At 45.8% G+C, this 27,951-nt stretch overlaps 1 protein-coding gene across 1 annotated transcript in view; it reads left to right on the top strand.

Moving 5' to 3' along the window:
• The first annotated feature begins 420 nt into the window (after positions 1–420).
• The window catches only part of WNT5B (Wnt family member 5B), a 139,761-nt gene continuing 112,230 nt past the window's right edge, over positions 421–27,951 (top strand). The window contains exon 1 of the mRNA XM_090275714.1: positions 421–839. Within this exon, the coding sequence (XP_090131840.1) occupies positions 834–839 (6 nt within the window). The 5' untranslated portion in view covers positions 421–833. The remainder of the gene's footprint in view (positions 840–27,951) is intronic.

The following is a 27,951-nucleotide window of genomic DNA, read 5'->3' as shown; positions in this document are numbered from 1 at the left end:
CGGTGGGTGCGCTGGGCCGGGTAGGGGGCTGGGTGGCGGGCTCGGGGGCGGGGCTCCCCATCCGTACCCCCGGCCAAGGCTCGGGCCGCTCCGCCCAGAGGCCGAGGGAGAAGTCGTGTTGGCTGGGCTACGGGGCAGGTGCGGAGGTCACGGTCCCAGCGCCTCAGAGGAACCCTAGGAGGGGGGCGGGGGGGAGTCGCGGGCTTGCGGGTGGGAAGGAGCGAGCTGGGGCCCGCGCCGCGGCCGGGGGCGGAGAGGAGGCACGGGGGCGGGGCGGGGGCGGGGGCGGAGGCGGCGGGGCTGGGGATCCGCTCGCCCGGCGCCCGCCCTGCACTCCCAGCCGAGTCGCGGTCCGTCCGCTGCCAACTTGGGCCGAAACTTCTTGGGGTCCCGAGCTCCAGAGGAGAGTGCGCAGCGCAGCGCAGCGACGACCGACGGCGGGGCCCGAGCCCGGCGCCCAGGACTTGAGGCCTCCCTTCGTTGTGGCGCGGTTTCCGCACCCGACTTCGCCGCCGGTCGAGCGCGGGGTCCTGGGCGCCGAGCAGGGAGGGAGCCCTCCCGGCGGCAGGAGCGCGCGGGACTCCCAGTGCCGCGGCCGCCCGGGCCGGGCAACGCGCCACCCGCGAAGGCTGCCCCAGCACCCGGGCTCCGGCAGACGCCTCGGCGGGGTCTCCAGAGCGCAACGCGCCGGGGCGCGAATGCAGAGTCCCGTGCGGCGACCCGCGCGGCCCGAGCGCTGAGAGGAGCGGCCCCCGCTCGCCGCGGCACCCGGCTGACCCAGCGCAGTCACCGCTGGAGGAGTCGGAGCCCGCGAGCCTGACTAGCGGAGGGACATGCAGGTAAGCGCCAGCTGCCCGATGTAGGAAAGGGGCGCTCGCGGGCCGCCGCCTCCCCAGCCCCCGGCCCCCAGACTCGCCGCCTGGAGACGCCCCTCTTCGGCTCCCGCCTCTGAAACTTCCTAGAGCTCCCGGGTTCCCGCCCCCTCGGCGGCCGCGGGCTTTCAGCCCCCGGGGAGCGCGGAGGGACGAGGAGGTCCCGGGAGCGGGGTCCTGCCCTCCGCGAGGCAACCTGGTGAAGCTGGCTGGGAGGGGAGCGAACAGTGCTAGCCGAGCCCCGTCAGGTGGGGGCAGGGAACTCGGAAAAGGAAAGGGAACCCCCGCCCAGGGCCTCGAACAAAGCTGGGGTCGCTTGCCGCCTCCAGCCAGTGTGCGGCGCGGGGTGCGGGGCGCATGGCGAGGGCAACCAGGGTAGAGTTTTCTCGCCCTTCCCGGCTGCTCGGGCGCTTGTGACTCTCGGTCCCCGAAGGCTGGATGTCCGAGGAAGTGGCCGGCAAGGTGCAGCCCGCCGGCGTGCTCAGGGACTTCCCGGGGCCTTGCCTACGCTTGTCCGAGAAGCGTGAGCCCCTCTTGGCGCGGTCCGGCCCAGCCGGAATGATCTGCCTGAAGTCCGCGCCTGCATCAGCCAGACTGTGCGAGGACTACATCTGGATTATTTTAGCCCCCGGAGCACTGTTAGTTTGGTGCCTGAATTCCTGCCTGCGCCCCGAGCAGGTCAGGCAGGCCCTGAGCGGTGGTCTGAGGTTTCAGTTTTCTTTCATTGCCCCTCTGCTCCTTACGCTAATCTACCCCTGCCCTGGGAAAAGGGGGAAGTGACCTTTTTCTCCATCTTCTCGTTGGTCCTTCTTCATATGTGGCCATGCACTTCAATCAGAGCCAGATTTCCAAGATATTTTCATCCTCAAATCGCTATGAGAGGTCGTTCAGTTTGCTTGAGGCATGATTGGTTCTGTTTACAGAGTGGAAAACTGAGGTTGCTGGGACCCAGTGCGCGGGGATTCCCAGCTCTGAATGGGGGGACTTCTCTCCACTCCTGCCCCCCTTCTTCACTGCTTTTCCCTCCTGGCCACGTTAGCAACAGCTTTCAGTTACTACCACCCTGGTCAGAGTTTCAGCCTGGTACCTGGAGGAGAAAGGCTCAGGATCACATTACCAATCCCCTGTGCTCTAGTCACCAAGAATGTGCCCACCTGACAGCTGTGATGGGACATCTGGGTCATGCCATCAGTGTGGGTGCAGAAATGTCTGGGTGAGTGGGGCAGGGTCACACTCCCGGCCACATGCCAGCATGCGTGCACACTCATGGGTAGAAACTTGGGGGGGAAGGCCTCTTCTGTGGCTGGCTCTAAGGCACCCTAAGGCCCTAGGAACAGTGGGCACACCCTCAGAAAGCCTGAGGACCCTTTCCTGGTGCCAGCTGCTCCTGTTGCTGTCTGATTCACCTGTGGGGCCAGACTGCCAATCTCGGGCACAGGTGAGTGGGCGCTGGCCCCAGTTTGTGCCCACACACCTGTCCAGGCACATACACACACAGGTCCTGACAAACACACCGATCTATGAGAGGTGAATTGCTGAGTGGTGGTTTTCCTCCGTTTCAAAGCAGTGTCTGTTGTCTCTGTGACACAAAAGGTCTGTGGTTATAAATAGCAAGAAGTTTGTGTGTCTCCTCTGAAGGAAAGACAGTACTGAGACCTCTGCGCAGTTGCAAGAGGAGCCGCGCAGCTGGGCTCTCTGTGGTGCTGCCAGGCCCAGGAGCCCAGGCAAAGAGGCGAGCTTAATGCTAGGTCTCCCCCACTACAGGGCGCAGCGGGAGCTAACACCAGAGGAGGAGGGAGTGGAGTAAAGGAACCTAAAGAGACAATATGTGAATAAATAGCTAAGGTCAGCCAAGAGCAAAAGCTCCCCTTCTTTTCCTAAAGAAAATCAGACAGAGGGTGCGTGGGTTCTGCCTGCCAGGGGAGCAGGAGCCAGCTTGAAGGCACTTGCTGAACCTTTCCATCCATGGATTTCCTGCTTTCCCAGGCTCTGATTTCTTATGTGTTTGAGTATGACTGTGTGAGGGAGAAAGGGTGTGTGTGTGTGTGTGTGTGTGTGTAGGTGTTTGCTCAAGGTTGTCTAAAACCAGCCCTCTCTTTAGTACATTTGGTGATTGAACTATCTCCAAAGGTGTCTTATTGGCTTGAAAGAGCCCTTTTCTAGAAAATTTTCTATCCCCAAAGTTTAAGTTAAAGGGATATTGCCAAATTGCTGGGAGCCATATGCTGTGAAATGAAAAATCCTGGGGTTGTCTTCACCTGGGCCTTCCGCCCTCCTCTTGCTGTAGTGACAGCTGGGAGACTTCTTTGTCTGCACTTCTTCAAGAGGGCAGCAGACCAGGCGAGGCTGTTCTGATTTTACCTTTTGGGATAATTCTGCTGATTTCTGGATTGCCATGGCCTGGCACCTTGAGGAGGGGAGGACATTTTTATGTGAAGTGATACTTCTTGCCTTCTCTGAAATAAAATCCAATGTGTCCACAAAAGCTTTCCTGTTGGCCATGCTGAGTTTGTTCTCCCCAGCACCCTTTCAGACTGCCTGTCATTTATTTCGCTAATCTTCTTAACAAGGCTTCAGACTCTGCCTTTGTTCCAGCTCCACCCTTGAACACAGTCCTCAGAATTTGTTGTGGTGGTGGTGATTTTTGTAACTCCTTCAGGTCTCTCAAAATTCATAAGAAAAATAAATATACAAATCCCCTAGTCAGGAGAGAATATGGGGCTCCTCACTCCCACCTAAGAGCATCCTTGGCTGGTTTTTCTGTGGGGTATCTTCATAGTGTATCCAGGAGTCTAGAAGAACATCCAGCAGAGGGGTTGGGAATAGATACTGAGACGAAGGTGAAAAGACCTGATAGTTTTTAAGCTGAGCAACTGAGCCACTTGTTAAAGTAAAAATAACTTGTACCCATCTCTGAGGAGCAGCCTGTTCACTGCCCTGCCTCCCCGTTGGTGGAGCCTGGGAAGCAGACCTGCCGTTTGATGGGGACAGTTCTGGCCTTACTTTCCCTTCAGTGAAAAGAGCAGGTGATTGCCCTGCTCCTACCAGGCCCTCTCCACCCAGCGGCTCTGTTTACCTGGCTAAATTTAAACCTCCGCCCCCTCCATCCTAGTTGACCCACGGTTTGGCCATCTGGCCACGGGGCTGGCTCCTTGGGCAGCATTTCCTGACATCTTCGCCCCTGTGGTTGCAGTTGGGCCTTCTTGCGCTGCATGAATCCTCTTCCAGACTTTCTAAAGTTGGTCTCTCCACCCACGCGGCTTTCTTCCCGACTCTTTCCTCCTGGGTGATTGGGAACCTGGTTGGTACTGGGGACAGACTGTCCCCTGACCCCTCCAAACACCATGCATGGGGATTCAGGAAACCTAGGCGCAGGCTGCCTTGCTCACTGTCATCATTGCCCGGCCCAGCCAGGGCTCTGGGGTCCCCATGGAGCAAGCCCAGTGCTGGCAGCAGAGCAGCCCTTAAGGGCACAGGGTGTTTTCTGAGAATTCCTTTGCAGTCCCAAGCCCCCAAAGAACCCAGCCCTCCCGTATGTCCTGTTCTTTGCTTCGCCATCTTTTCTTGAAGTTTTGCTGGGTAGGTTTATGGGAGTAGAGGGGTGGGGACGCATTATAGCTTCTTCTTGGGGTCTCAGTTATCTCTTCTGTAAAGTGAGGGCGTTGCATTAGACTGTGCTGGAGGCCCCTTCCAGGGCTCGCATTCTGTCATTTGAAATAGCTTTAGCTGGCTCCATTTGGAAATCCCTCTGCTGTGAACCAGGCCTGGGGGTGGGGAAGCAGCAGGTCACAGGAGGTGCGTTCCCACTGGAGGGGCGGAGGGCGGCCCCAGCGCTGCTGCTTTCACAGAGTTACTGTTTCACAAGTCCTGGTCTTGCAGGCAGGGTTTGTGGTCGAGCTGGAGGCTCAGGTTGTGCTCCTGGCCTTGGGCTCCAGCCTGGCAGGGGCCTCTGTGGTTAGCCAGCCTCCCGAGGATTAGCAGGAGGCTCTGTCTCCAGCTTTGGGTGACTTCAGGGCTGCTGGGGGAGGCACTCAGAGTTGTTCTTAAGTGAGTTTCCAGTCCTCTCTTCTCTACAGCTTCCTTGAGTCCAGAAATGCTAACCCTTCAAAGGTTAGTCTTGTCTAGTTGATAAGGGGTCAGGAGTGGATTTCCTGAGGTCCCGAAAATGATAGCTGGGCTTAAGTGGGAGAAGGCAGTGGATTAAAGGTTCTTGCTTTACAGACTTGAGCCCCCAAAGGTCACTTTGGAATTATCTGGAATGTTCAATCAGTAGATTTGCTCTGAGTCCTGCTGGGGAAGCAAAATATATGGTAACAAAGCTATACTAACAGTAACGCAAGGTAATCCTGTTTGCTCCCGAGCCTTACGCGGGCTGGGCTTTGAGGGGACAGGCGCGGAGTGGCCCTGGGCGCTGGGTCCTGTCTGCCCGGTGCCTGCACTTGCAGCATCTCCTAGGTCTGAGCCAGAATTCATGCTCCCCCACCCATTTCTGTTGCTAGCAGATACCCGGGGATGCTGAGAGGTTCCCATTGCTGTAGGGGCTTGGAGTACAGTTGAGTCCCTTCCTAAACTCGTCTCTAATATTGTATATCTAACCCATATTCATCAAGAAGTTTCTCCTGGGAAAATCTGAGCAATGAATTACTAAATATGTCATAAAGATCTTGTTTGGAGTACAGGATCTACAGTCAGAGTAATCAAACCTTTAGAGAGATTTCGTATATAAGTTTTGACCGAGAAAATGCCACATCATACTCAGGAGCAAGGGCTGGTGAAGCAGGGGAGGTTTCTAGATTGTTGTATCGGGATAATCCCTGAGACAAGAGGCTGTGGAAAGCTAAAACAGCAGAGACTGTGGCTGTAGAGTGTGATGCTGGTGTGGATCCCAGCACGTAGTAGGTAGCTATGTAACCCTGGCCAGGGCAGGTGCCCTGACTTCTTGCTTGTAAAATGCAGACAGTAACTTGCTACTTCTCTCAGGATTGTTGTGAGATGAGCAGTGGTGAGGACTCATGTATGTAGAGCGCTTACCCGTGGCCAGGACTCTTCCAGGCTGTGGGAGTGTTAGCTATGCTGGCGCTATTGAGGGGGTCCAGTGGCCGGGCAGTGAGAGCCCTGGCCCCCGCCCGGGACGTAGGCTGCATGAGATGGGACAGTAACAGCGTTCCCACTGCTGTGTCAGCACGTGCTTGCCTGTCCCAGAGGAAATGACTCATGTACACCCACTGTATCCAGTCAGCCATCGGTGTCATTTTGATCATTAATAGAGGGTCCCAGTTTGAGGAGTGACCAGTGATGGGACAGGAAAAAGTGGGACACTCCCTTTCCCCCCTAACACTCTCAAAGTGAGCCGTTGCTCAGGCCGGGTCCGTGGCTGCTCTAGGGCGACCTGGAGCATCCTTCCGTCTTCTGTTACCTGCAGGAAAGTTGTCCCCTGTGAAGGGCCAGCGAGAGACTGTGCAGGAGCTGAGTGAGGGGTTCCACGAGTGCTCTGTTCCCGGGGCCTCACGTCCCACCACCGTCATCTACCTGCCAGGCTGTTTTTTCAGACTTCTGGCACCTTCTAGAAGTTACTGGAACTCATCTCTTTGGCCCCTGGTTGCCCCAGCATGAGTATCCAGTAAAGCATTGTTGAATATAATGTGAAAAGAACCAATGGGAGAATACCTCCACCCTGCCTCCCCCTTTGATGCATGTTCTTCCCGTGGCTTCTCGGGCACCTCGCTCTCCTGGTCTCTCTTCTCCCTCCCTGGCAGAGGCTTTCCCTTCTCTTCTCTCTCTCCTTAAACCTCTTCTTGTCTCTTATACACTCTGATGGCTGTAAAATCCATCCACACTGTCCCTAATCTCACATTTTCATCTCCTGCCCGCTCCTCGCCCTGGTCCTTCAGACGGGCAGGCCTGATAGCTTAAGCAGCATCTTCTGCAGGAGATCTGAAAGGCATCCCAGCCTGACCTTCTGACCTTTTCCCTTAAACCTGCTCTTTGCACAGTGTTCTCTCATTCTTCTTGCTGCTCACACCGTAAACCCTGAAGTCTCCCTCCTCCTTCCTCCACTGCCACATCCAGCCCATCACTGAATCTTTCTCAGTCTACTTTCAGCTGACACTGAGAGCCCTGGCCACTTCTCCTCTGGTCCACCCCTCCCCTCTCCTCCTGGCTCATTCCACCAGAAGCTCCCTTCCGAATTACATTAACAGCCTTCTAATGGGTCTCCCTGCTTTAGTCAGCTGTGGCGATTCTGCTGAAATCTGTCAGGTCTTTTCCCATCAGAGCCCTCCGATGGCCTTCAGACTCACGTGGGATACAGGCAGAGTTTTCGAGTTCTCACTAGCCCGGCTGACCTGACCAATGCTTCCCTCTGTGGCATCATTGATTCTGTCCTTCATGCTAGTGGGTTGGCCCCTTGCTTGTCTGTGAGCCCACAGGCTCGCGTCTGCCTCCTGTCCGCACGTGGGTGTTTCCCTGCCTTCCCCTCCTCTCTACGCCCCATCCTTAGACCTTTCCTCAAATGTCATCCTGGCAAGGTCTTCTGTGACTCTCCTGTATAAATTGCAGGCCTCCCACCTGTTCCCGAGCCCCCTTCTCAGCTTTATTTTTCTCCAGTGAACATACATATCTGTTATATTTTACTGCTTTGCCTTCTTGTCTGCTTCCTCATACTAGAATATAAAAACCAAGAGGGTAGGGATTTTTGTTCACTCTTGTATCTGGAGCACATGGAACAATGTCTGACACATAGTGGGTGAAGGAATTAAATGAATGAGTGACAGGGTCTGTGTGTCGACATGAACAAGTCTAACGGCAGACGGCGTTGACTGTCCTCGGTCTGTAAGCTCCTTCTCCTTGCCTTCCGCCCCACCAGGCTGCAGAGGCTGGACAGCTGGTGAAGATGTATGTCCAATTACATACCTCTATTCGTTTAACTGTTGAAATTAAGACACGTTCACTGAAAATCATTAAATTTTTTTTCCATTTTTCAATTCATTCATATTTTCATTGAAAAATATGAAGAAAAATAAAGATTACTCCAAGTTAGAGATAATCATTGATAATATTTTGGTGCATTCCTTTTCAGTCTTTTCTACACATCTGTGTGCAAGCACACGTGCATTGTTAAACACGTGTATGTTTCCTTCTTTAAAAAAGGAAGATTTTATTTATTTTTAGAGAGAGGGGGAGGGAAGGAGAAAGGGAGAGAAACATTAATGTGCGAGAGATACATCGATGGATTGCCTCTCACACACCACCAACCAGGTACCCAGCCCGCAACCCAGGCATGTTCCCTGATTGGGAATTGAACTGGCCAACTTTTGGTTTGTGGGACAATGCCCAGCCCACTGAGCCACACCAGTCAGGGCCATGTTTATGTTTCTTACATGCTTGTCTCCCTTCTGGGTGGTAGTGAAGATGGTGCTCTTCAGTGCCTGTTGGGGCCTGGTAAATAGCAAGTGAACAAAATTGTAGATTAAAGGAATGAATGGACAGTGTGGTAAGTAGTTGTAGTCTAGGCAGAGCTGGTCCCACTGGTTTCTTACCTTTTTGGTTCATGAGCCGCATGGTGAGTACAACATCTTTACCACTTTTGTTTCCTTACAGTTCTGAGACTGTGTTTCTAAACCTAGGCACTACTGATTACTTGGGACCCAATAATTCTTTGTTGTAGGAGGCTGTCCTGGGCATGTAGCGAAATCCTTGACCTCTACCCCCTAGATGCCAGTAGCACATGCCTCCTACTGACGATAGCCAAAAAGTTGCTAGACATTGCCAAATGTCCCACAGGAGGCCAGATTTCCCCTTGTTAAGGACTGCTGTCCTAAAGTATCTCTCTTTCATCCCGACAGTCTGTCCTTATTTTCTCTTCCCCTAAATCCTTTGGAATTGCTGTGAAGTCCTCATCCTGTTTCTGTGCCGCTGTATGGGTGTGTGACCTTACACATCAGATGTGAATTTTGGCCCCAGCTTTCTTCCAGCTGCTTGTCCCTGGTCCACTCCCACAGGACATCCCTCATCTGCTCCCACATGAATCTTGGATCACGCTGCTGCTCTAGGTCCCCCTCTTGCTCAAAATGCTTGAGGGACTCCTCACTTCCCTACTGAATTCATGTGATATCTTTACTCTGGTGTTCAGTATCCTTCCAAACCTTAACCTAATCAATGTTTCAAGACTCCCCTCCTACTGCTTCGTCTGTTGCAGCCAGACCAGAAGTCCTGCTTGCCATGTTGGCGCATACATTTGCTCCTCTCAGAATCCTTTCCCCTTTCTCTCTCCTTATTCATACCTACCCGTTCTTTAAGGTCTGGCTCAGATGCCACCTCCTTGATCACCTCTGTTGGAATGATCTCTCCATGGCTGGGACTTGGCTCCCTGATGACCAGCCATAGTTCAGGAGACATGCATTATGAGGGCCCTTTGCACACTTTGTCTTATACTGTAGTTCATATCTGATCTTCACTACTAGATCTGTGGCAGGCTAAGCTGTCTTCTCAGGTGGATCTTAGGCGAGTCCCTCCATGTGCTCAGACTGGACCAGGGAATCACCTCAGAGCAGGGACAGCTATCATACTGATTAAATGGGGTCCTAAATTGAGTGAGCTGTCCTGTAGGGGAAGGAGTTTTCTTTTCTTTCTTTCTATTTTTAAAAAATTTATTTATTTATTTATTTTTCGAGAGAAGGGAAAGGAGAAAGAGAGGGAGAGAAACATCATTGTGTGGTTGCCTCTCACATGCCCCCAAATGGGGACCTGATGTGCAACCCAGGCTTGTGCCCTGACTGGGAATTGAACTAGCGACACTTGGCTCACAGGCCGATGCTCAATCCATTGAACCACAACAGCCAGGGCAGGAGTTTTCTTATTTACTATGAAGATAAATACAGCACCAGCCCTCCAGACTTCAGTTTAGTCTAGGATGAGTTCCAAGCTTTTAAAAATCTTTGCACAGTGTGCTCTCTGTCCCCTGTCCAGTAGAAAGCACGGGGCAAATGGACTTGGGTTTGAATCCTGACCCAGTCACGCACAACCTATGGCTATTTAATTTTCCTGAGCTCCCAGTTCTTCATCTTTTCGACAGGGGTAATAATGCCCAACTCATAAGATTATTTTGAGAGTTCAGTGTGACCATTTATCTGAATTAGAGCAAATCTTACATGTAGTATGTACTCAGTGTTCGCTCCCTTCTTTAGCTCTTCATTGGAAAGAAATGAGTGTGTCAGGAAATTGTCACCCTGATGCTCCAAATACCAAACGGCTCAGAGTTTGGTCCAAAAGAACTAAGCATTTTATAATTTGGTTTGTTTGACATTGAGGAGACAAAGGAGACCCAGAAATTCACTTACATGATAGTTGCTTTTACCAAAAAGCTGTGGAAAGCTCAGTAGCTTCTGGCTCTTGGAATTTCCCTGGAAGAGCCCAGAATGAGAGGTGGGTTCCTGGATGGCAGAAGGGATGCCTACTCATCTTCGTTCCTCTTCCCACTAGCAGTGCCAGCGGCCAGCGTTGTTACTATTCAGTAATACTGATAAATTAATGAGCTGGTGACTTCTAAGGTTATAGTCCCCACTTGGAGAAAGCCGGTCTTAAATGTCCATATTTCATCAATACTAAGACAAATTTTAACATATCTGAGGTCAAGATACATCTTAAAATAAATGTATTGTTGTGTAATTGGGAGTACTTTCCTTTTTTAGGTACAAAATAATGGTGCATTTTAGAACCGGTAGCATATTAAGTTTGGTGAAATAAGGTAATGTTATTGATCACTGTTTACTAAGACGACATACTCTCATTTCCTGAAGCCTGCCTTAGTGTTCTCTTGGAAATGGACTTATGTTGTTCTGCAAAATAGAATATTTAGAATGGCACCTTCCTTTGAACATCTGTTGTCTAAGAATTAAAACTGAAATAGGAAGTTCTAGGCAAAGACCAGAGGTCCCATGAACCCTGGACCCCCGTGCTTGAGGATGGTTGCTCACCTGCCCTGCAGTCACCTGTGAAATGCAAGTCTAGGATTACTATCCCTGTAACCAGGGATCTTGGCCAAAATATACCTTGGACAGGACTCCCTTTCCTCATTTGTAAATGAGTTCACACTGTAGCCACCCCGCCCCCTTGCCTACCTCACAGAGTTGTTGTGGGATTGAGACGATATGTATGAAAGTGGTTTATAACCAATGAAAGGCACTGTTCCTACTTGTAGGATGTAGAGAGTGGATATGTAACCCAGAGACTTTTTAAATCCATGGATAAAACAGCCCCAAGTGACTCAACAGTGATACATACCTGGCACTTGTATTTTTATTTTTCTGTTTCTATGAGAGTCTTTGAAAACTTTATAGAAGCTTATCTGGTGACGCGAAATAGTATCTAAAAGTATCAAGAAGAAGTTATGTCCTATAGAGTGTGAGGGTTTTTTTTTCTCCTGTTTTATATTTTCCTGTTTACTGCCTTGGCATTAAAACAGATAAAATATCAGTAACATTAACACAAATATCTGTATCATGAAAGAGTAAATCTAATCTCTCATGCGCAGTGCTTAAGAAATCAAGTTCTGCAGCCCAGCTGGTGCAGGCTCAATCCTGGCCCCCAGCCTCACCAGCAGTGTGACCCACACAGAAGTGACCTTGGGCAAATTACTCTGACTCTCTTGACCTCAGTTCCCCCTCTGTTAAAATCCTTTAGGAGCCATTGTGAAGATTAAATGAAACGTGTAGAAAGCACCCAGTAGATGTTCACTTTAATTATGCTTTTAAACAACCACACCAAAAACAATAAATGCTATTGTGCAATCTCCAGGGACTGGTTCTGCTGACATAATCAAAAGCTTGGTTATGTCTGGAAAGAAGGGATAGAGTTGGTGTTATTTTCATACTTAAGCATGGTATTAATAAACTACACAAACATGTCAGTTCAGTTGTAATCTGATCGCAATAACATTATATTTTCAAATATATAGTTTGTTATACTGTAACCAAATCAAGAGGATCCTGGTCAAAACCTTACCAGAGAGCTTTTAAATATTTTCTTTCAAGTCAGATTGTTGCAACGCACTGTCAACCATCCCATGTGCTGAGGAAGAGTCCTAAGTGGCATCTTACTTTTATGCTTAAAAGCCTGGGGGGCCTGCTTCTGAAAAAATATCATGGACTTGCTTCCACGTCTGTTTGCATTTGAGGGTTAGGGAAAGTCTTAGCAGTGTCGAAACTCATAAACTTCATATACTCTGCCCTCTATTTCTTCACGTGGCTCAGTGGTGGCAATGCTACTTGCTCTTCCTTTTTAATTGACTTCATTGAAGTATAAATTGCATACAATAAAATTATAAGCGTATAGTACAATAAATTTGGACAAATTTGTACACTCATGCAACCACAACGCCAATCAAGATATTGCTACTTCCCGGGTCCCCCTTACAGTCTCTACATGCCACTCCCACCCCTAACTCAAGCAACTATGCATTGGATTTATGTCATTCTAGATTAGTTTTACCTGTTCTAGAATTTCACATAAATAGAATTATACCTGAATTCTTAGTTTCTTTCCCTTAGTTCTTTGTTGTCCAGCTTCTCTGGCTCAGCATAATATCTGTGAGATTTTTCCATGTTGTTGCGGTATTAGTGGTTCATTTCTTTTTATTGCTGAGTAGTATTGCATTGAGTGAATATGCTACAATTTGCTTATTCACTTTTGATGGACATTTGAGTATTCCAAATTTTGATCAATATGACCATCTCTGTTTGTTAATTGGGATGTTTAGTCTATTTACATTTAATACCATCTTTTAACTTCATTTTGGAATCATTTTAGACTCATAGAAATGTTGCAGAAATGGTTCAGAGAATTCCTGTATGTATACATTTCACTTAGTTTCCCCTAATATTAACATATTATAACAGAAAATTAACATTGTTAATAGTATTAATTTATAGACTTTATTCCAGTTTCACCGACTTTCACCTGATGTCTTTTTCTGGCCCCAAATCCAACTCAGTATCTCACATCAAATTTAGTTGTCATGGCTCCTTCGTCTCCTCCAATCAGTGACACTTCCTCAGTGTTTCTTTTGTTTTTCATGACCTTGACACTTTTGATGTGTACATTTATGGAATGCTCCTCCCTCAGTTCGAGTTGTCTGATGTTTTCTCATGATTAGCTCGTGGTTATGCATTTCTGGCAAGAATACTAGAGAACTGATGTTGGGTCTTTCTAAGTGCGTCATGTTAGGGGTACCTGATTTCAGTGTTTCTTAGTATTGGTGATGCTAACTTTTGATGAGTTAATATAATTTTTTTATATGGTTTGGTTAAAGTCTACCATGTTTCTATTTATTTTCCGTTCATCCTCTCCCCTGCTTTTTTGTTGTTGTTATTGCTCTAGGGCTAACTATATGCATCCCTAACTGACCAGGATCTTAGAGCACCTCTTCACAGTCACATTGTACCTCTCACAGTCCATGCTTTACAGGTGTGATAAACTTAACACAGGATAATTCCATTTACCTGTTGCCATGTCTTAGTATGCTGTCATACATTTTACTTCTGCATATGCCACAAACCCCTCTTATACAGTTAGTACTTTTGCTTTAAACCATCAGTTGTCTTTTAAGTAAATTATGAGAAGAAAGAAAAGAGTCTTTTATACTGGGTTGGCCAAAAAGTCCGTTATGTTTTTTCCATAAAATAAAAGACACATTTTTCATTTCCACCAATAACTTCATTGATTTGGATATTTTGAGTATGCCAGCTATATCCCGTAATCGGATTCTAGTGGATAAAGGCCAGGGGTGCTGCTAAACATTTTCCAATGCGTAAGACAGCCACACAGCAAAGAATTATTTGGCAAAAATATCAATAGTATCAAGAAACTTTGCAAACCACTTTTAACACATTTGATCAGTCACAGCACCTTCTCCATACACTGCACGAATCTTTTATTTTTTTTGCATTTCATTTGCGTTTTTACCTTTCTTGAAATAATAAAGCATAATATGCCAAAAGTATTGCATATCTTCTTCCATCTTCAGTATTAAAATGGCCGGCAAAAAAATTAACCAATTTTGAAAGGTTTTTTAAATGCATGCTGATATGACAGCTGTCACAATAAAATCTAACAAAATTGTCCTGAATGAAGTTAAAGACAACTAAGCACTACTAGAGCCATCGCATGGAAAAACACTAAATGAGCTTTTTGGCCAACCCAATACTTACACTCTTATTTATCATTTCAGGTGTTCTTCATTCTTTCCTGTACATAGACCCAAGTTTCCAGCCTGATAGATGTCCCTTCAGTGTTTCTGATAGTGCCGGTCTGTTTTCTCAGTTCACTAGAAAATGTCTCTACTTCATCCTTGTTGTTGAAGGATGTTTTTGCTGACTATAAAAGTCATTTATTTCTTTTAACACTTTAAAGGTATTGTTCATTGTGTTCTGTCCTTTGTAGTTTTTAATGAGAAGTCAGCTGCCTTTAAAAATTTTTAAATTAATTTTTAGAGACTGAGGACAAAAGGGGGAGAGAGAGAGAAACATTGATTTGTTGTTGCATTTATTTATGCATGCATTGGTTGGTCCTTGTATGTGTCCTGACTGGGGATCAAACCTGCAGCCTTGGTGTATCCAGACAATGCTTTAACCAACTGAACTACCTGGCCAGAGCAAGACCACATTTTAATTAAGTAATTTGAACATATTTTCCTTTAATGACTTAAATATACTTATAATAGTGACTTCAGAGTCTGTGTCAGCTAAGTTCAGCATCTAGGACATGTCAAATTTCATGTGTTTCTTTTTTACTATTTTTTCCTAAACTTTTTCCTATTTATTTTTTATCTAGTGATCTTTGATTAAATATTGGGTATTGTGATAATATATTTTAAAGACTCTGGATTTTATCATTCTCTGAAGAGTGTTGGTTCTTGTTTTGGAAGACAGTTAAATTACTGGTTGATCACTTTGTACTAGTGCAGGCTTAGTTCGATAGTCTGCAGAAAGCACAAACTTTAACTTGGCTGGCCTCAAACACTAACTCCATCTTTCCTGCAGATCTTGTTAGGGCTTGGTTTTAGATTTTATTAGATTGGGTCTAGAAGAGGTTTTACTAAGGGGTTGGCCTTTTCTCCTGAGGCATGTCTCCACTGGATTCCAGTTTATTGAGATTTAATCCACATACCATACAGTTCACCCATTTAAAGTATATAATTCAGTGGTTTTTAGTATATTCACAGAATTTTGCAGCCATCACCACAATCAGTTTTAGAACATTTTCATCTCCCCAAAAAGAAACCCTGTATTCATTAGCAGTCACTCCATTTTCCCCCAACCTCCCTACCAGTTCTAGGCAACCACTAATCTACTTTTTGTCTCTGTATAGTTGCCTATTCTGGATATTTTATAAAAATGGAATCATACAATCTGTGGTGTTTTGTACTGGCTTCTTTCACGTAGCACAATGTTTTCAAGGTTAATCCATGTTGAAGCATGTGTCAGTACTTCATTTCTTTTTATGGCTGAATAATATTCCACTTTTCATTTATTCCTTCACCATTTGATAGGCATTAGAGTTGTTTCTACTTTTTGGCTATTATGAATAATGTTGCTATCAACTTTTGTGTCCAAGTTCTGGTGTGGAAATATGTTTTCATTTTTCTTAGGCAGATACTAAGGAGTAGAATTGCTGGGTCATGTGAGAACTCTATGTTCAAACTTTTGAGGAACTGGAAGACCATTTTTCAAAGTGGCTGCACTGTTTTACATTCCCACCAACTGTGTATGAGGGTTCCAGTGTCTCCACATCTTTGTCATTATCTGTCTTTTTAAATTATAGCCATCCTAATGGATATTGCTATGGACTGAAGTATGTCTCCCCCCAAATTCACATGTTGAAGCCTAACTCCCAATGTAGTGATATTTGGAGATGGGACTTTGGGGAAGTAATTAGGGCTAGATGAGGTCATGAGGGTGGAGCACTCGTTATGGGATTAGTGCTGTTACAAGAAGAGACACCACAGAGACTGTTTACTCTCTCTCCCTGCCATGTGAGGACACAGTGGAAAGTTGGCTGTCTACAAACTAGGTAGAGAGCCTCCACCAGAACTCAGCCATGCTTGTACATTGATCTTGGGCTTCCAATCCCTAGAACTATGAAACAGTACATTTCTGTTATTTAAGCCCCCCAGTGTATTTTGTTATGACAGCCTGAGACAGGTATGATAAGTGGTATTTCATTGTGGTTTTGACTTGCATTTTCTTAATTTCTAATAAAATTAAGCATCTTTTCATATGCATATAGGCCATTTGTATATTTTCTATTCAGATCCTTTGACCATTTAAAAAATGGGGGTGAGCCCTGGCTGCTGTGGCTCAGTGGATTGAGTGTCGGCCTGTGAGCCAAGTGTCGCTGGTTCGATTCCCAGTCAGGGCACGTGACTAGGTTGCATGTCAGGTCCCCAGTTGGGGGCGTGTGAGAGGCAACTGCACATTGATGTTTCCCTCTCTTTCTCCTTCCCTTTCCCTCACTCTGAAAGTAAATAAATAAAATCCAAAAAAAAAAAGAAAAATTTTAAAAAGGCTAACAATAGAAGATATATTTTAAAAAATGGGGGAGAGGTGTAGTAAAGAATAAAGGGGGCCAGCTATATTGTAATGGAAGAAGATCTGACTTTGGGTGGTGGGCACACAGTGCAATATACAGATCATGTGTCATAGAAATGTATACCTGAAACCTATATGACCCTATGAACCAATGTCACCCCAATAAATTTAATAATATTTAAAAGTAAAATAAAAACATACAGAAAAAAGTAATAAATAAAAACTAAAAATTGGGTTGTCTGTCTTTTGAGTTCTAAGAATTATTATTACTATATTGCAGCTTACCTCATATGTATACATATATAATTTGCAAATATTTTCTCCTGTCTTGTGGGTTACTTACTTTTGGATTAATTTTTTGCCACTAAAGATGAAAGTTTGAGCCCTGGCTGGTGTGGCTCAGCGCATTGAGTGCTGGCCTGTGAACCCAGAGGTCACCGGTTTGATTCCCAGTCAGGGCACATGCTTGCGTTTCGGGCCAGGTTCCCAGTTGGGGGCGTGCGAGAGGCAACTGATTGATGTATCTCTTGCACATTGATGTTTCTCTCCCTCTCTTTCTTCCTTCCTTCCCTTCTCTCTAAAAATAAATAAATAAAATCTTTTTTTTTTTTGAAGATGAAAGTTTGAAACATGTTAAGTAGCTAATACAGGTATCTGAGGCTTCCTGGTTAGCTAACCATGGAGGAAGTGACCTGGACATCTTTAGAAAATGCAGTCAAACCATAATAAATTGACAAGCTGTCAGTCTGCGTATTTGGAGTATTTAATGTTATTTTCTTGTATAGTAAGTAGGAAATCCTGTAATTGTCACTAATTGATGGGGTTCCAGGAACTCAGAAGCCTTGGGACCTTCCATTGGGACCAATGACTTGTGCATCAAAGCCCCATCTGACAGCGGGCTTGTTGAAGGGGAGCGTTGGCTGAGTGAGGCCTTAGTGGTTAGAGCTCAGGGGTCTTAGGGATGTTCAAATGCCACAGTAACTTGAACTTTATGACCGTGGTGTCTTTGCCCAATTTTAGAAGCTTAGGGGTGAATGGAAGCCCTCTGAAAATAAAAGTCAACCTTTTTTGGAACGGAAACTTGTTTGTGTTGTGACAACTTTTCTCTCCCTTCTCCCAAGATACTACATGATGTATGTCTTTTAAATAAATGTGAATTGCAGTTAATTTAGTTTTTTATTTAATGAGGCTGCTTAAGATAATAAGAGCTAATTAGAGATGACACACAATTCTAACTGAATATTATCATCTTGTTAAATATTATGAAAAGTATTTCTAGGAGTCGTATTTCAATGGCATGTCCGGCATTGGTGGTGAGTCAAGCTTCCATGCCAGGCTGTTCTTTCCATCAACTAGCAACCTTGTAGTTTATGGGAATCATTTTACGAGAGCAGGTGATAATATGATAATGCTTTGCATGTGTGTGTGACCTCAGGCAAATCACTTCATTCTGCCATTTGCCTATTTGTGTGGTGTTAAGAATGCTTTGAGGTGCTGGATTAAAGATGAGGCAGACGAGTCCCGACTTGGAGAGATCTGGACTTGAGAACTGCTGTCTGATTTCGGCTAGTACTTACCTTTGTGAGTAACAGTTTCTTTGGGAGCTGATGTGGGCCCTGCCAGTTGAGTGAGGTGTTGTGAAGACTAAATGAAGTAACTGAAGTAATGTATGTGAGAGACCTTGAAACTGCACTTGTTTGCACAAATGCAAAGGGTCAGAGGAGGTGCTGTCAGGGTGGGGCCTTGCCACCCTGTGAGCCCATTGCCCACCTCGGAATGCGCAGCAAGAACCAGGAGGCCCGGGACAAGGAATGTGGGAACTTCACCCTGGGGCGTGTGCAAGGTCTCCAAACTGGGGGTCTATGTGGCCCCCAGATTGCCTCTGTACAGTCCTGTTTACTAAGCTTTCTTCCCGCGTGTAACTTCCACCGGATAACTTCTGTGGTCTCGAGAGAACTATGAATCCTGTGTTCTTAACTGGCTGTCATTTCAGAACTGCAGAGGCTTGTCAGCATTCAGCACGGCAGATCCATTTAATCCTGGTGGAGTTTCTCCTGTGCTGTTTCCCTGGGGACACATTTTCTGTCAACCACCCCATATTAAACATACATGCATACCTCAGGTTCAGGATTTAAGAGGGTACACAAGGTGAAGTGAATTAAATGAATTCCTGTGGAGAGACGTTTCCCTCCAACATACTCTGAGCTTTCTTCAGAGTGATCTTTCTTCAGAGGAGAAATAAAAACCCTTCTTAGGACAGATAATTGGAAAATGTGGCTCACACCCAGCCCATAGCTAAGTGCATACTATTGGGATTTTACTGGGCTTTGTTGTCGTAGCCCAAGTCCCATCGGGTGCCCTGGAATATGGCTGGAGCCATTGAGGGCACTGTCCAGCCAGAGCTCCTGCCCCGTAAAGGCACCAATGTGGTGATGGCTGTGATGGAAGCTCGTGTTTCCAGACTGAAGTGAATTCGCCAGGCACCTGCGCAGAGGCCCTGGGCAGCCACCGTGGACAGTAAGGCCTCAGACATTGGCTCTGAAGCCATGACTGTGCGCTGCTGGCTGTCCCCGAGCCTTGTGCCTGCCTCTGCCGGGCGGTGTGGTTGGTTTCTGACACACGGAATTAACCTCGTGTTGTCCACCCTGCCTCAGTCCGCAGTGAAGGTGGTCGTGCTCAGGCGGCTGAGAGCACATGTCCTTTCTGGAGAGTTCACGCAGGCACTCCAGAGCTGAGCTGGGCACTCGGGGGTGTAAGCGTGAGGCGCCCCCGGGAGTCCCAATGGCTAGGAGGGCACCACCTGGGCAGCTCTTGGCCACCTCTGTCCAGGCTAGACAACCATCTGTTCTTCTTTTCATTTCCTTTGGTATCTTTTTCTTACCATTCCCTCCAATATGGCAAGCACAGAGTAAGCTACTAAAGATTCCGGTGATGCTGCAATGGGAGGGGTTCTTCGGTAGAAGTGATTCCATTCAAAAGCAGGTTATTCGCCATTTATTTTGTGGCAAGATGCTGTTAGGATCTGCTGAATACACTCAGGACTGAGACATAGTTCTTGCCTGTAAGGAGTTTATGTCTTACAGGAAGTATAAAAAGAAAAACTATATAAATTACTATCTTCCAAGGTAGAGCCATTTATTAGCTCTGAGGCCTTGGGAAAGTCACTGAACTTTCTGAGATTCAACTTCCTCATCTCTAAAGGGGGTTAGGAGTTCACCTTGAAGGGTTATTGTGAGGTTTTTTAAGAATGAAATAAAAAATTTTTTTTTCAATTTGTGTGTTACTTTTCAGATGGCTACTAAATTGTGCTTTGTCGGCAGTCAAGAGTCCTTCCTCCCACTCCCATGGGAGGACACAGGTTTCTCTTAATACTTATTAAGTAGTTTGGACTTAACAACTTACTAAATGGAACTATCAGGGTGTTTTTTTGTCTTTGTTTTTGTTTTGCTTTGTTTTGTTGGCCTAGGGACTCCATGAAAAAATTATGGAGATGTTAAGCTTGACCAAGAATTCTTTGACTCTAAAAGGTCTTTGGTCTTGTGCTATACTTTTATTTTCTATATGTAAAGAAAGAAAAACACTGCCAATCACTTATGATACAGCTTTTAAGATAGTCCTCTGAAACGTAGGAATTTATGCCAGCCTCTTTGCAATTTCTTTCACCTGTTCCAAGGGATTTGTCCATTTCCCTCGCCTCCGGTTGCCATTGTTCATCCCATGGTAAGTATACCTCAGCGAGAAGTAACCCGCTTCAGCTGCCACTGAGTATCTTCCTTCCTTAGGTCCCATTAAGGTTTTGGTAATTGTTTTGCAATAACATATGGAGTTTTGGTCATTCCTCTGAAGATATTTTATTTACTAATGTAAAATTTAAATCCTGTTTCCATGCTTTTTTGTGACCAAAAACATAGTGTTTCAATGCTGAATCATGGTGTCATCTTCCTGAAAATTTCTTAAATGACAGTTAAACTTGGTGTGTGTAGTACCAACAATGTGCATTACTCAACTGAAGTGACAACAATGTGAACAACTTGTCATCCAGATGCAGTAATTATGTCAGGACTGTGTAATTGCATCATTGAAATTTGTTTGGCAGATAGCATTGGAATTTGCATTCAGATTTCAGAGTTGTTAAACTGATAAAATGTGTGCTTGAGTGTCATCTTGAGTGTCAACTTCAGTTGACTGATGGTGGCCTCCTAGGACTGTATACTTTGTTAAGAAGAATTGTGAGCTTAAGTCTAGGTTCAGCGGGAAAGTGCTGTAATCCACATTTGTGTCTTTTAATTGACTCCTGGTAAGGAAGAGGGAGCGGGGGCTTGTGAGTGAGGATTTGCCCTCCCAGGATTAAAGGATGGGGCTAATCTAGAAGGCCACTGTAAGAGGGGTCAGGGCGGTGCAGTGAGACCCGGAGGAGTGGCGCAGATGTAAGAGACAGTACAGACTTATTCCCGGGGCAGGCATGGGGAGGTGGCTGCTGCTCTCAATCTGGCTGACTGGAACATGGTGGTGGCACTCAGGAGAGTAACTAAGTTAGGGGCCGGACTGAAGGGCAAGTGGATGGATTCGTTTTGGGACATGTCACATTGGCGGTTTCTAGTCTAAGCAGGAAGTTGTAACTGTGGCACTGGAACATCTTCCAGGAAGTTTGGCATTGAAGGATAGAAATTCAGCAGTAACCCGAGGGGGTAGCAGAGTCAGGGAAAACTTGAAGGTAGGTCGGACAGGGGCATAAGATGCTGGAGAGGAGTGTGATTGGTGAACAAGGCCCCAGAGGCCTCGGGAAGGGGAGGGATGGGGAGTAGAGGGACAGGGTGGAAGCTGTAGCTCTTTGTACTCAGTGGGCAGTTACAGATAACCAGCTCCTGCTGGTTAAGGCATTCACTAGCCCTTTCTGTTTTTCTTCCTTTTCCCCGAAAGGTTATCTGAGGTTTCCTCTCCCTCTTCCTGTGGCAGTACTGTCTTTCTGACTAGACTCTCCTTGCCATCTGTCGGCAGTGGGACTCCTTCCCCGGCACGTGGCCCCCGAGAACACAGGTTTCTTCTACTTGGAGGTGGAGGCTAATCTCCTCACTGCCTCCTTATCTCTGTCTCTGCCTTTCTCGCTCGCTGTCTAGAGATATTTGTGAAAAGTAAAAACGCAGCTGAAGTGAAAAAAGAAGTTTGTGCAATATGTGGAGAAGGTGTTGTGACTGATAGAACATGTCAGAAGTGGTTTGTAAAGTTTCATGCTGGAGGTTTCTTGCTGGACGATGCTCCACAGTCCGGTAGACCAGTTGAAGTGGATATGGATTGAATTGAGACATTAATTGAGAACAGTCAGTGCTTTACCATGCAGGAGATAGCTGACATAGTCAAAATATCTAAATCAATAAAGTTATTAGTGAGAATGAAAAATGTGTCTTTTTTTTATGGAAAAAAATAAACACAGAGTTTTTGGCCAACCCAATACTTCTGATTTTTATCTTTCAACTGCCCTTTTCCTGCTCGGGACTTTTTCCTGCTCTCTGCAGTATTTCTCTCCTCACTTGTGGCCCCCTGGGGCTCCCGCTTGACCCCTCATTGGCATCATCACACCCTTTTGTAAAGTCATGTACCACTTCCAGTTTCTTAAAATACATGTTAGTATATATGGAACCCAATTATATTTTGATTACTTCGGTTCCAGCTTAATGACTTATTTGCAATCCATAGAGCAATGAATTCTACTGACTGAAAGGTAGGCTGGAAATCATCTAATCCAGCACTTCCCAACATGTGTTCCTCCCTAGAGGTTAATAGGTATTTGGTAAAAAAAAAAAAAAAAAAAAAAAAAAAAAAAGGATTGAGTGATCAAATAAATTTGAGAAATGCTGGTTTCAACCCAAATTAAACACTAAAAAAAACACACACAGAACTATAATATGTTTCATATGCAACATAAATCCCTCAGGGGAGGAAGTGTTTCCCATACTTATTTGACTATGGAACCCTCTTTGTCAGAGCAAATCACTGAGCTAATAATCCCTAGTCCTGTTTAGTAGATGAGCAAACTTGCAAGTACTGAGATTCCAAATCACAGAGGTTATTCGTTGTAAATAGACTCTGGTGACTGCATCGTGGCTTTAACGGGGTCTATTACAACAGTGCTCCTCTATGCTAGGTCATGAGGCTTGCACAGTGCATTCAGTAATGGCTTTAGTTCTGCTGTGAATTGGTGCCTAGGGAAATCTGTTCTGAACTTTCTCAACTGGAAATAAGAATTAGATACAGAACCTGGCGAGCTCATAGCAGTGTAAGACTCACAAGGGACCCACGAGCAGCACACCATGGCCCTCCGGCGTGTGAGTGCCGAGCCCATCCTGCCCGGGTTGCCCAGCCATGGTTCTTGGCACATGCTTACCCATGTTCCTGGTGCACTATGTACCTTGGGAGCCTGGACCACAACCACATTAACTGAGATTCACTCAGAATTACCCTCCCTTCCCGCCTTGCTGACCCTGGGCAAAGTTGCTTTCAGAGACACTTAGACACTCAGATTCTAACATACAACCTAGCACATTTCTAAAGCTGTTGGTTTCAGTTGTCCGCTCACTGGACTCAGGCCCCCGGTGCAGAGGCCCCTTCGCATTCATTCATCACTGTGCTGCAGTGCCTGACCTGGCACCGGTCTCAGGGAGTTTGGTAAATGAGAGGTCCTTCTCTGGGGAGACTGCCTGGTCAGAGGAAGCTGCAGGGAAGCCCTCAGTGTGGGGAGTCCATGGAAGTCTTTCAGAGAAAGGGCTTTGCGGAAACACCGTGGAAATCATCAGATCAACAAGCAGGGGAGGGAAAAACTCTTCCAGGTGCAGGTAGAGTGGAAAAGGAAGACAATAGAGACATGATAAGGAAAAAAGGAACAAGGAAGGCAGAAGAAGTTAGTAACCTGGGCAGAGTGGGGAATGAGGAGGGCAGAGGAGCAAAGGAGCGCTGTGATCTGGCAAAAGAAGAGGTGTAAGGCTTTGAAGGGGAGGAGTGGGGAGGGGGAGGGCGTGGAAGGCCTTGCTGGCTGGGGAGGCTCTGTGCCCATATGGCTTCCAGCTGCTGGGTGGTTCTCTGGCTAGTCGCTCACCCAGATGTTCGCTCAGTGCCCAGGCCAGGCTCTGGCTGGCTCTCAAACATTTAAATAACGGAAACCATCTCAGAGGAGGCTGTATTTTTCTCCAGGACTCTGGCTGTGGTAGGCAACCATTCTAATCATCCAGATGGTTACTGGAGTGGCAGAAAGGCTCAGATGACCAAGGAGAATTGAATTCTAATTCTGACTTCCCTCCCAGTGGGCTGTGAGATGCTGGGAAAGCCACCTGAGCCTTCCTTCTAGATCCCATGGTGCCATTTGTACTGAGGGAGATGGTAAATGCCTACATAAGGGGCTGAACTTTAAAAAATAAATATAGGGCATGTTTCAGCTAAAAATGGTATGCTGAAGTGTTAATAATGGTTCTCTAGGTGATAGGATTTTACTTGCTATTTTTTCTCATTTCTTAGCCATATTTTCTAACATTTCTGGACATGAACAGGTAATAAAGTAAAACCCAAACATATTTAAAGATGCAAATGCTAATGAATTATAATAAAAACTTTGATATGTCGTATGTACTGCAATAGCGGCATATACCTGGTCTCTTTAATTTGACTTAACTTCTCCATATCTTTTTTATGTATTAAAAGAAAATTTAGAATGCCAGTGTTTAAGACCAATATTAATAGTTAGTGTTATGGTAACGTGCCATTTAAATTAAATGACAGATTCCTTAGCTGCAGTCTTGAGTTTGGTCTCTTTCTGAGAGGGCTGTGGGTGGAGTTTCACTTCTGTGGCAGCGAGAGGGAGGGAGCCGGCTGGGAGAGTCCTTTTTCCTCCCTGATGATGGGCAGTAATTCCTGAACCCCTGGAATGCTGTGTCAGCTTCATTTGATCCCTAATTGTGCCGGATAAGAACCTGTTACACACGAGTTCACAGTCGAAAGGCCTCCATGAGTCTTTGGCTCCGTGGGCTGCTGCCAGCTATCCTGTTGGGCCGTAGAAAGCGGAATACTTCTTCCTCCACATGGCATCTGGTAGCATTCGAGCTTGGTCGTTGGCGGAGCCGAAGGGGCTTTATGTTCTCGCAGGGTCTCATGGAAGAAGACCTTCAATTTATTCAATTACCGGACACATGTCCGTAACGTAAAATTTACTGTTGTGACCACATTGACGTGTGCGGTTCTGTGACTTTAAGCCCACTCACATTGCTGCATAACCATCACCATCGCTGTCTGTCTCCAGAACTTGTCCATTATCCCCAGCTGAGCCTCAGCACCCCTTAAACACTAACTCCTCACTCTTCTCTCTCCCCTACACCTGGCAACCGCCATTCTAGTCTCTGTCTTTTGAATTTGACTACTCTGTGTATATCTTACATAAGTGGAATCACACAATATTTTTCCTTTCGTGTCTGGTTTATTTCACTTAATATAATGTCCTCCTAGTTTCTTCATGTGTCATGGTATGTATGTACCATACTTATTTACCCATCAGTGGAACATTATTGTTTTTTTAAGTTTGCCTAGTTAGAGTCTTCAACATATTTTTAAACTACCTGATGATGTGTCTGTCTTCTCCATTAAACTGTAAGCTCCTTGATGACTTTATTTATCTTTGCGCTTCTGCTGCAGTGCCAGCCAGTCAGTAAAGTGTTGAATAAATGAATAAATGGATGAGCTGGCTGATGCTTTGACTTGAATATGTGCCCAGGAAACAGAACCCAGCTCTTCACCTGAACCTGATTTTCTAGGTAAAATTGATCTACAAATCTTTATCTTCTGAACCTTTTTGTCTGTGACATTAGGGAGGTAACGTTTACTACTAGACTATTTGCTTGATTCAATACTCTTTGAACTTTTTGGGTTAAGGTTGCTATTGAAACACTGAGGATTAACTGTAACACTTTTCCCCCTAGAAGTTTTTCTTGCATTTAAGAAATTTAAAAGCTGCTCCAGTTAAAACCATTCAAGACTTGTCATTGATTTCTGTTAAAATAAATAAATAAATAAAGACCTATTGTTATATGGAAAGAAGAGAAATTGAAACATCAAAACTCGTGTCTCCCTTTCCTTTTCTCTTGAAGCTAGGTCCTCCTCTGGAAGTCTCTCCTGTCTTCGGTGCCACCAAACTTGCTGGTTTTCCTCTCTTTCTTTGTCCTTCTTTGAGACCCTGAATTACCATGTGTCTACCTTTGGTTCTCTTTTTTTTTCTGTATAATTTTTCTAACTGCATCTGACCTAGTATCTCTATATGGATGGTTCCTAAACTGTAGTCTCTGGCCCACACTGTGCTCCAGTTGGCCCTCGTCACCTTTCTGGGGAAGCTCACCTGTCTGAAGCTGAACCTGCACTTCCACATCCCACCTTCTCCCCAATAATCCGTCTTTACTCCTCCTCTTATCCCCAGCGTCTCTTAATTACTCAGCAAATATGTGTGATACTGGATGATACCAAACGAGGTGTGCCAGGCACAGCTCCAGGTGTATAATTAGCTAGTTGATCTGGTGGTAATTCAGAACATCATTTGCCGGGCCTTTGATACACAATCTCTAGTAGCCCTTTGCCTCTACTCTCTTTGCTATCAGATTATGGATTTAGTTTCCTAGGGCTGCAGTAACAAAATACCACAAACTGGGGGCTTCAAGCAACCAGAATGGATTGTCTCACACAGTCTGGAAGGGAGAAGTCTGAAATCAAGGCATCAGCAAGACTGTTTCCTCTGAGGCTGTGAGGGTGAACCTGTTCCATGCCTCTGCCCTAGCTCTGGGGCTTGCTGGCAATCTTTGGTGTTCCTGGGCTTATAGATGCACAATCTAGTCCTCCACTTCACTTGGCTTCTCCCTGTGTCTCTTCACTGTGTTATCCCTCTGTGCATGTCTGTCTCTGTGTCCAAATTTCCCCTTTTTATAAGGACACCAGTTACATTGGATTAGGGCCCACCCTAATGACCTCAGTTTAACTTGATTACCTCTATAAAGACGCTATTTCCAAATATGGTCACATTGTGAATGGAAGGAAGGAAGGAAATAATGAAGTTAGTCTCAATCTACCTTGTCAACCTCATGTCCCATAGATTTCCATTCAAGCAAAATACTTGACTCCTATTCTCCATTCTGTTCCCTTTCTCAGTCTCCTCACATTCAGATTTTAGCCCTCATACAAGGCCCAGCTCAAGTCCCACTTCCACAATGCCACCTCCCCGGCTGATGTTTGCCTTTTCCTAACTTTCAAAGCACTTGACAGGTGCCTTTTCTGTAGCATGCTTGGCTTCAGCTTTATGTCACAGTAATTCATAGCAGAAGTTTCATGTTAAAAGGGATCTTACAGATGGACCAAGACCAAGCTGTCTACATCTAACCATATGGGGACATCTTAAAAATCATGACAGACCCCTGAGCCCCACACTTGGAGGTTTTGATTGGCAGGTCTGGGGTGGGGCCCTGGAATCTGTACTTTTAAAAGCTTCTCCAGGAGACTGTGATACACAGCCAAGATTGAGAACCAGTAATTCAATCTAACCTCCTTATTTTACTTATGGGAAAACTGAACTCCAGAATTGTTGTATGACTTGCCCAAGGTCACATAATGGGTAGCACAGTCATCCAGTACCATGATTCCCTTACCTTTTCAATCAGATTTAAGCATTTGAGGAATACAGTCTATACCTCACTTGTTATCTTTCTAACCTATGTAGCAGCACCAGTGTGCTTCACTCAAGACAAGTGATTTTCAATGAGTGTTACTATTTAGTGACTAGACAGCTGGCCATACTGAAAGCTCCGAGAGGACAGGTATGAATCTATTTTTGCTAATTTTTAAATCCAGCACCTAGCACAGTGCCTTGCAAATAGCAAGGTGCTCAATTAATATTGGCTGAGTGAATGAAGCATCTACTATGTTCTGGGCACTATAGTAGATGCTACACATACATCATCTCATTTCATTTATCCCAACCATAACTATGAAGTAGGGTTCAATATTCTCATTTTACAGATGAGGAAACCGAGGACTAGAAGGTAGATAACTTGGTCAAGGTTATAGAGCAAATAATTTGCATAACGGAGTTTCAAACCCCAGAGCTCTTTCTACACTGCTGCAGAATTTTACATGCTCTTTGTGTTCTGTTCAGAAAGCTGTGGGTCACTCCAAAACTAATATAGAGTGCAAAGATATTTAAAAACCCCAGATTTTTAGAAGTTTCAGTTTGGTTCTCAACTCTGCCCTGCTGCACCATGAGGTACTATAAAAGGTTGTTCTACTGAAAGTTTTATTGTGTATGTTATAGAACATGCCATAGTCTTACCACTTGCATGCTTATATGTGTGTGTTGCAGTACTGTCAAAAGCTTCACATGTATTTCATCCTCTTCCCCTTGTTTTTCAGTGCTATTAAAATTCTCTCCGTTTGCGGGGTACAAGTGCCAGGACCAGGGCAAGCAGAGTTCAAAGAGTGTC

The sequence above is a fragment of the Furipterus horrens genome, unplaced genomic scaffold (genome assembly GCF_987537825.1).
Source record: "Furipterus horrens unplaced genomic scaffold, mFurHor1.1.pri manual_scaffold_4, whole genome shotgun sequence".
In the NCBI taxonomy this organism is placed as follows: domain Eukaryota; kingdom Metazoa; phylum Chordata; class Mammalia; order Chiroptera; family Furipteridae; genus Furipterus; species Furipterus horrens.
This window is presented reverse-complemented; position numbering and strand designations above follow the sequence as displayed.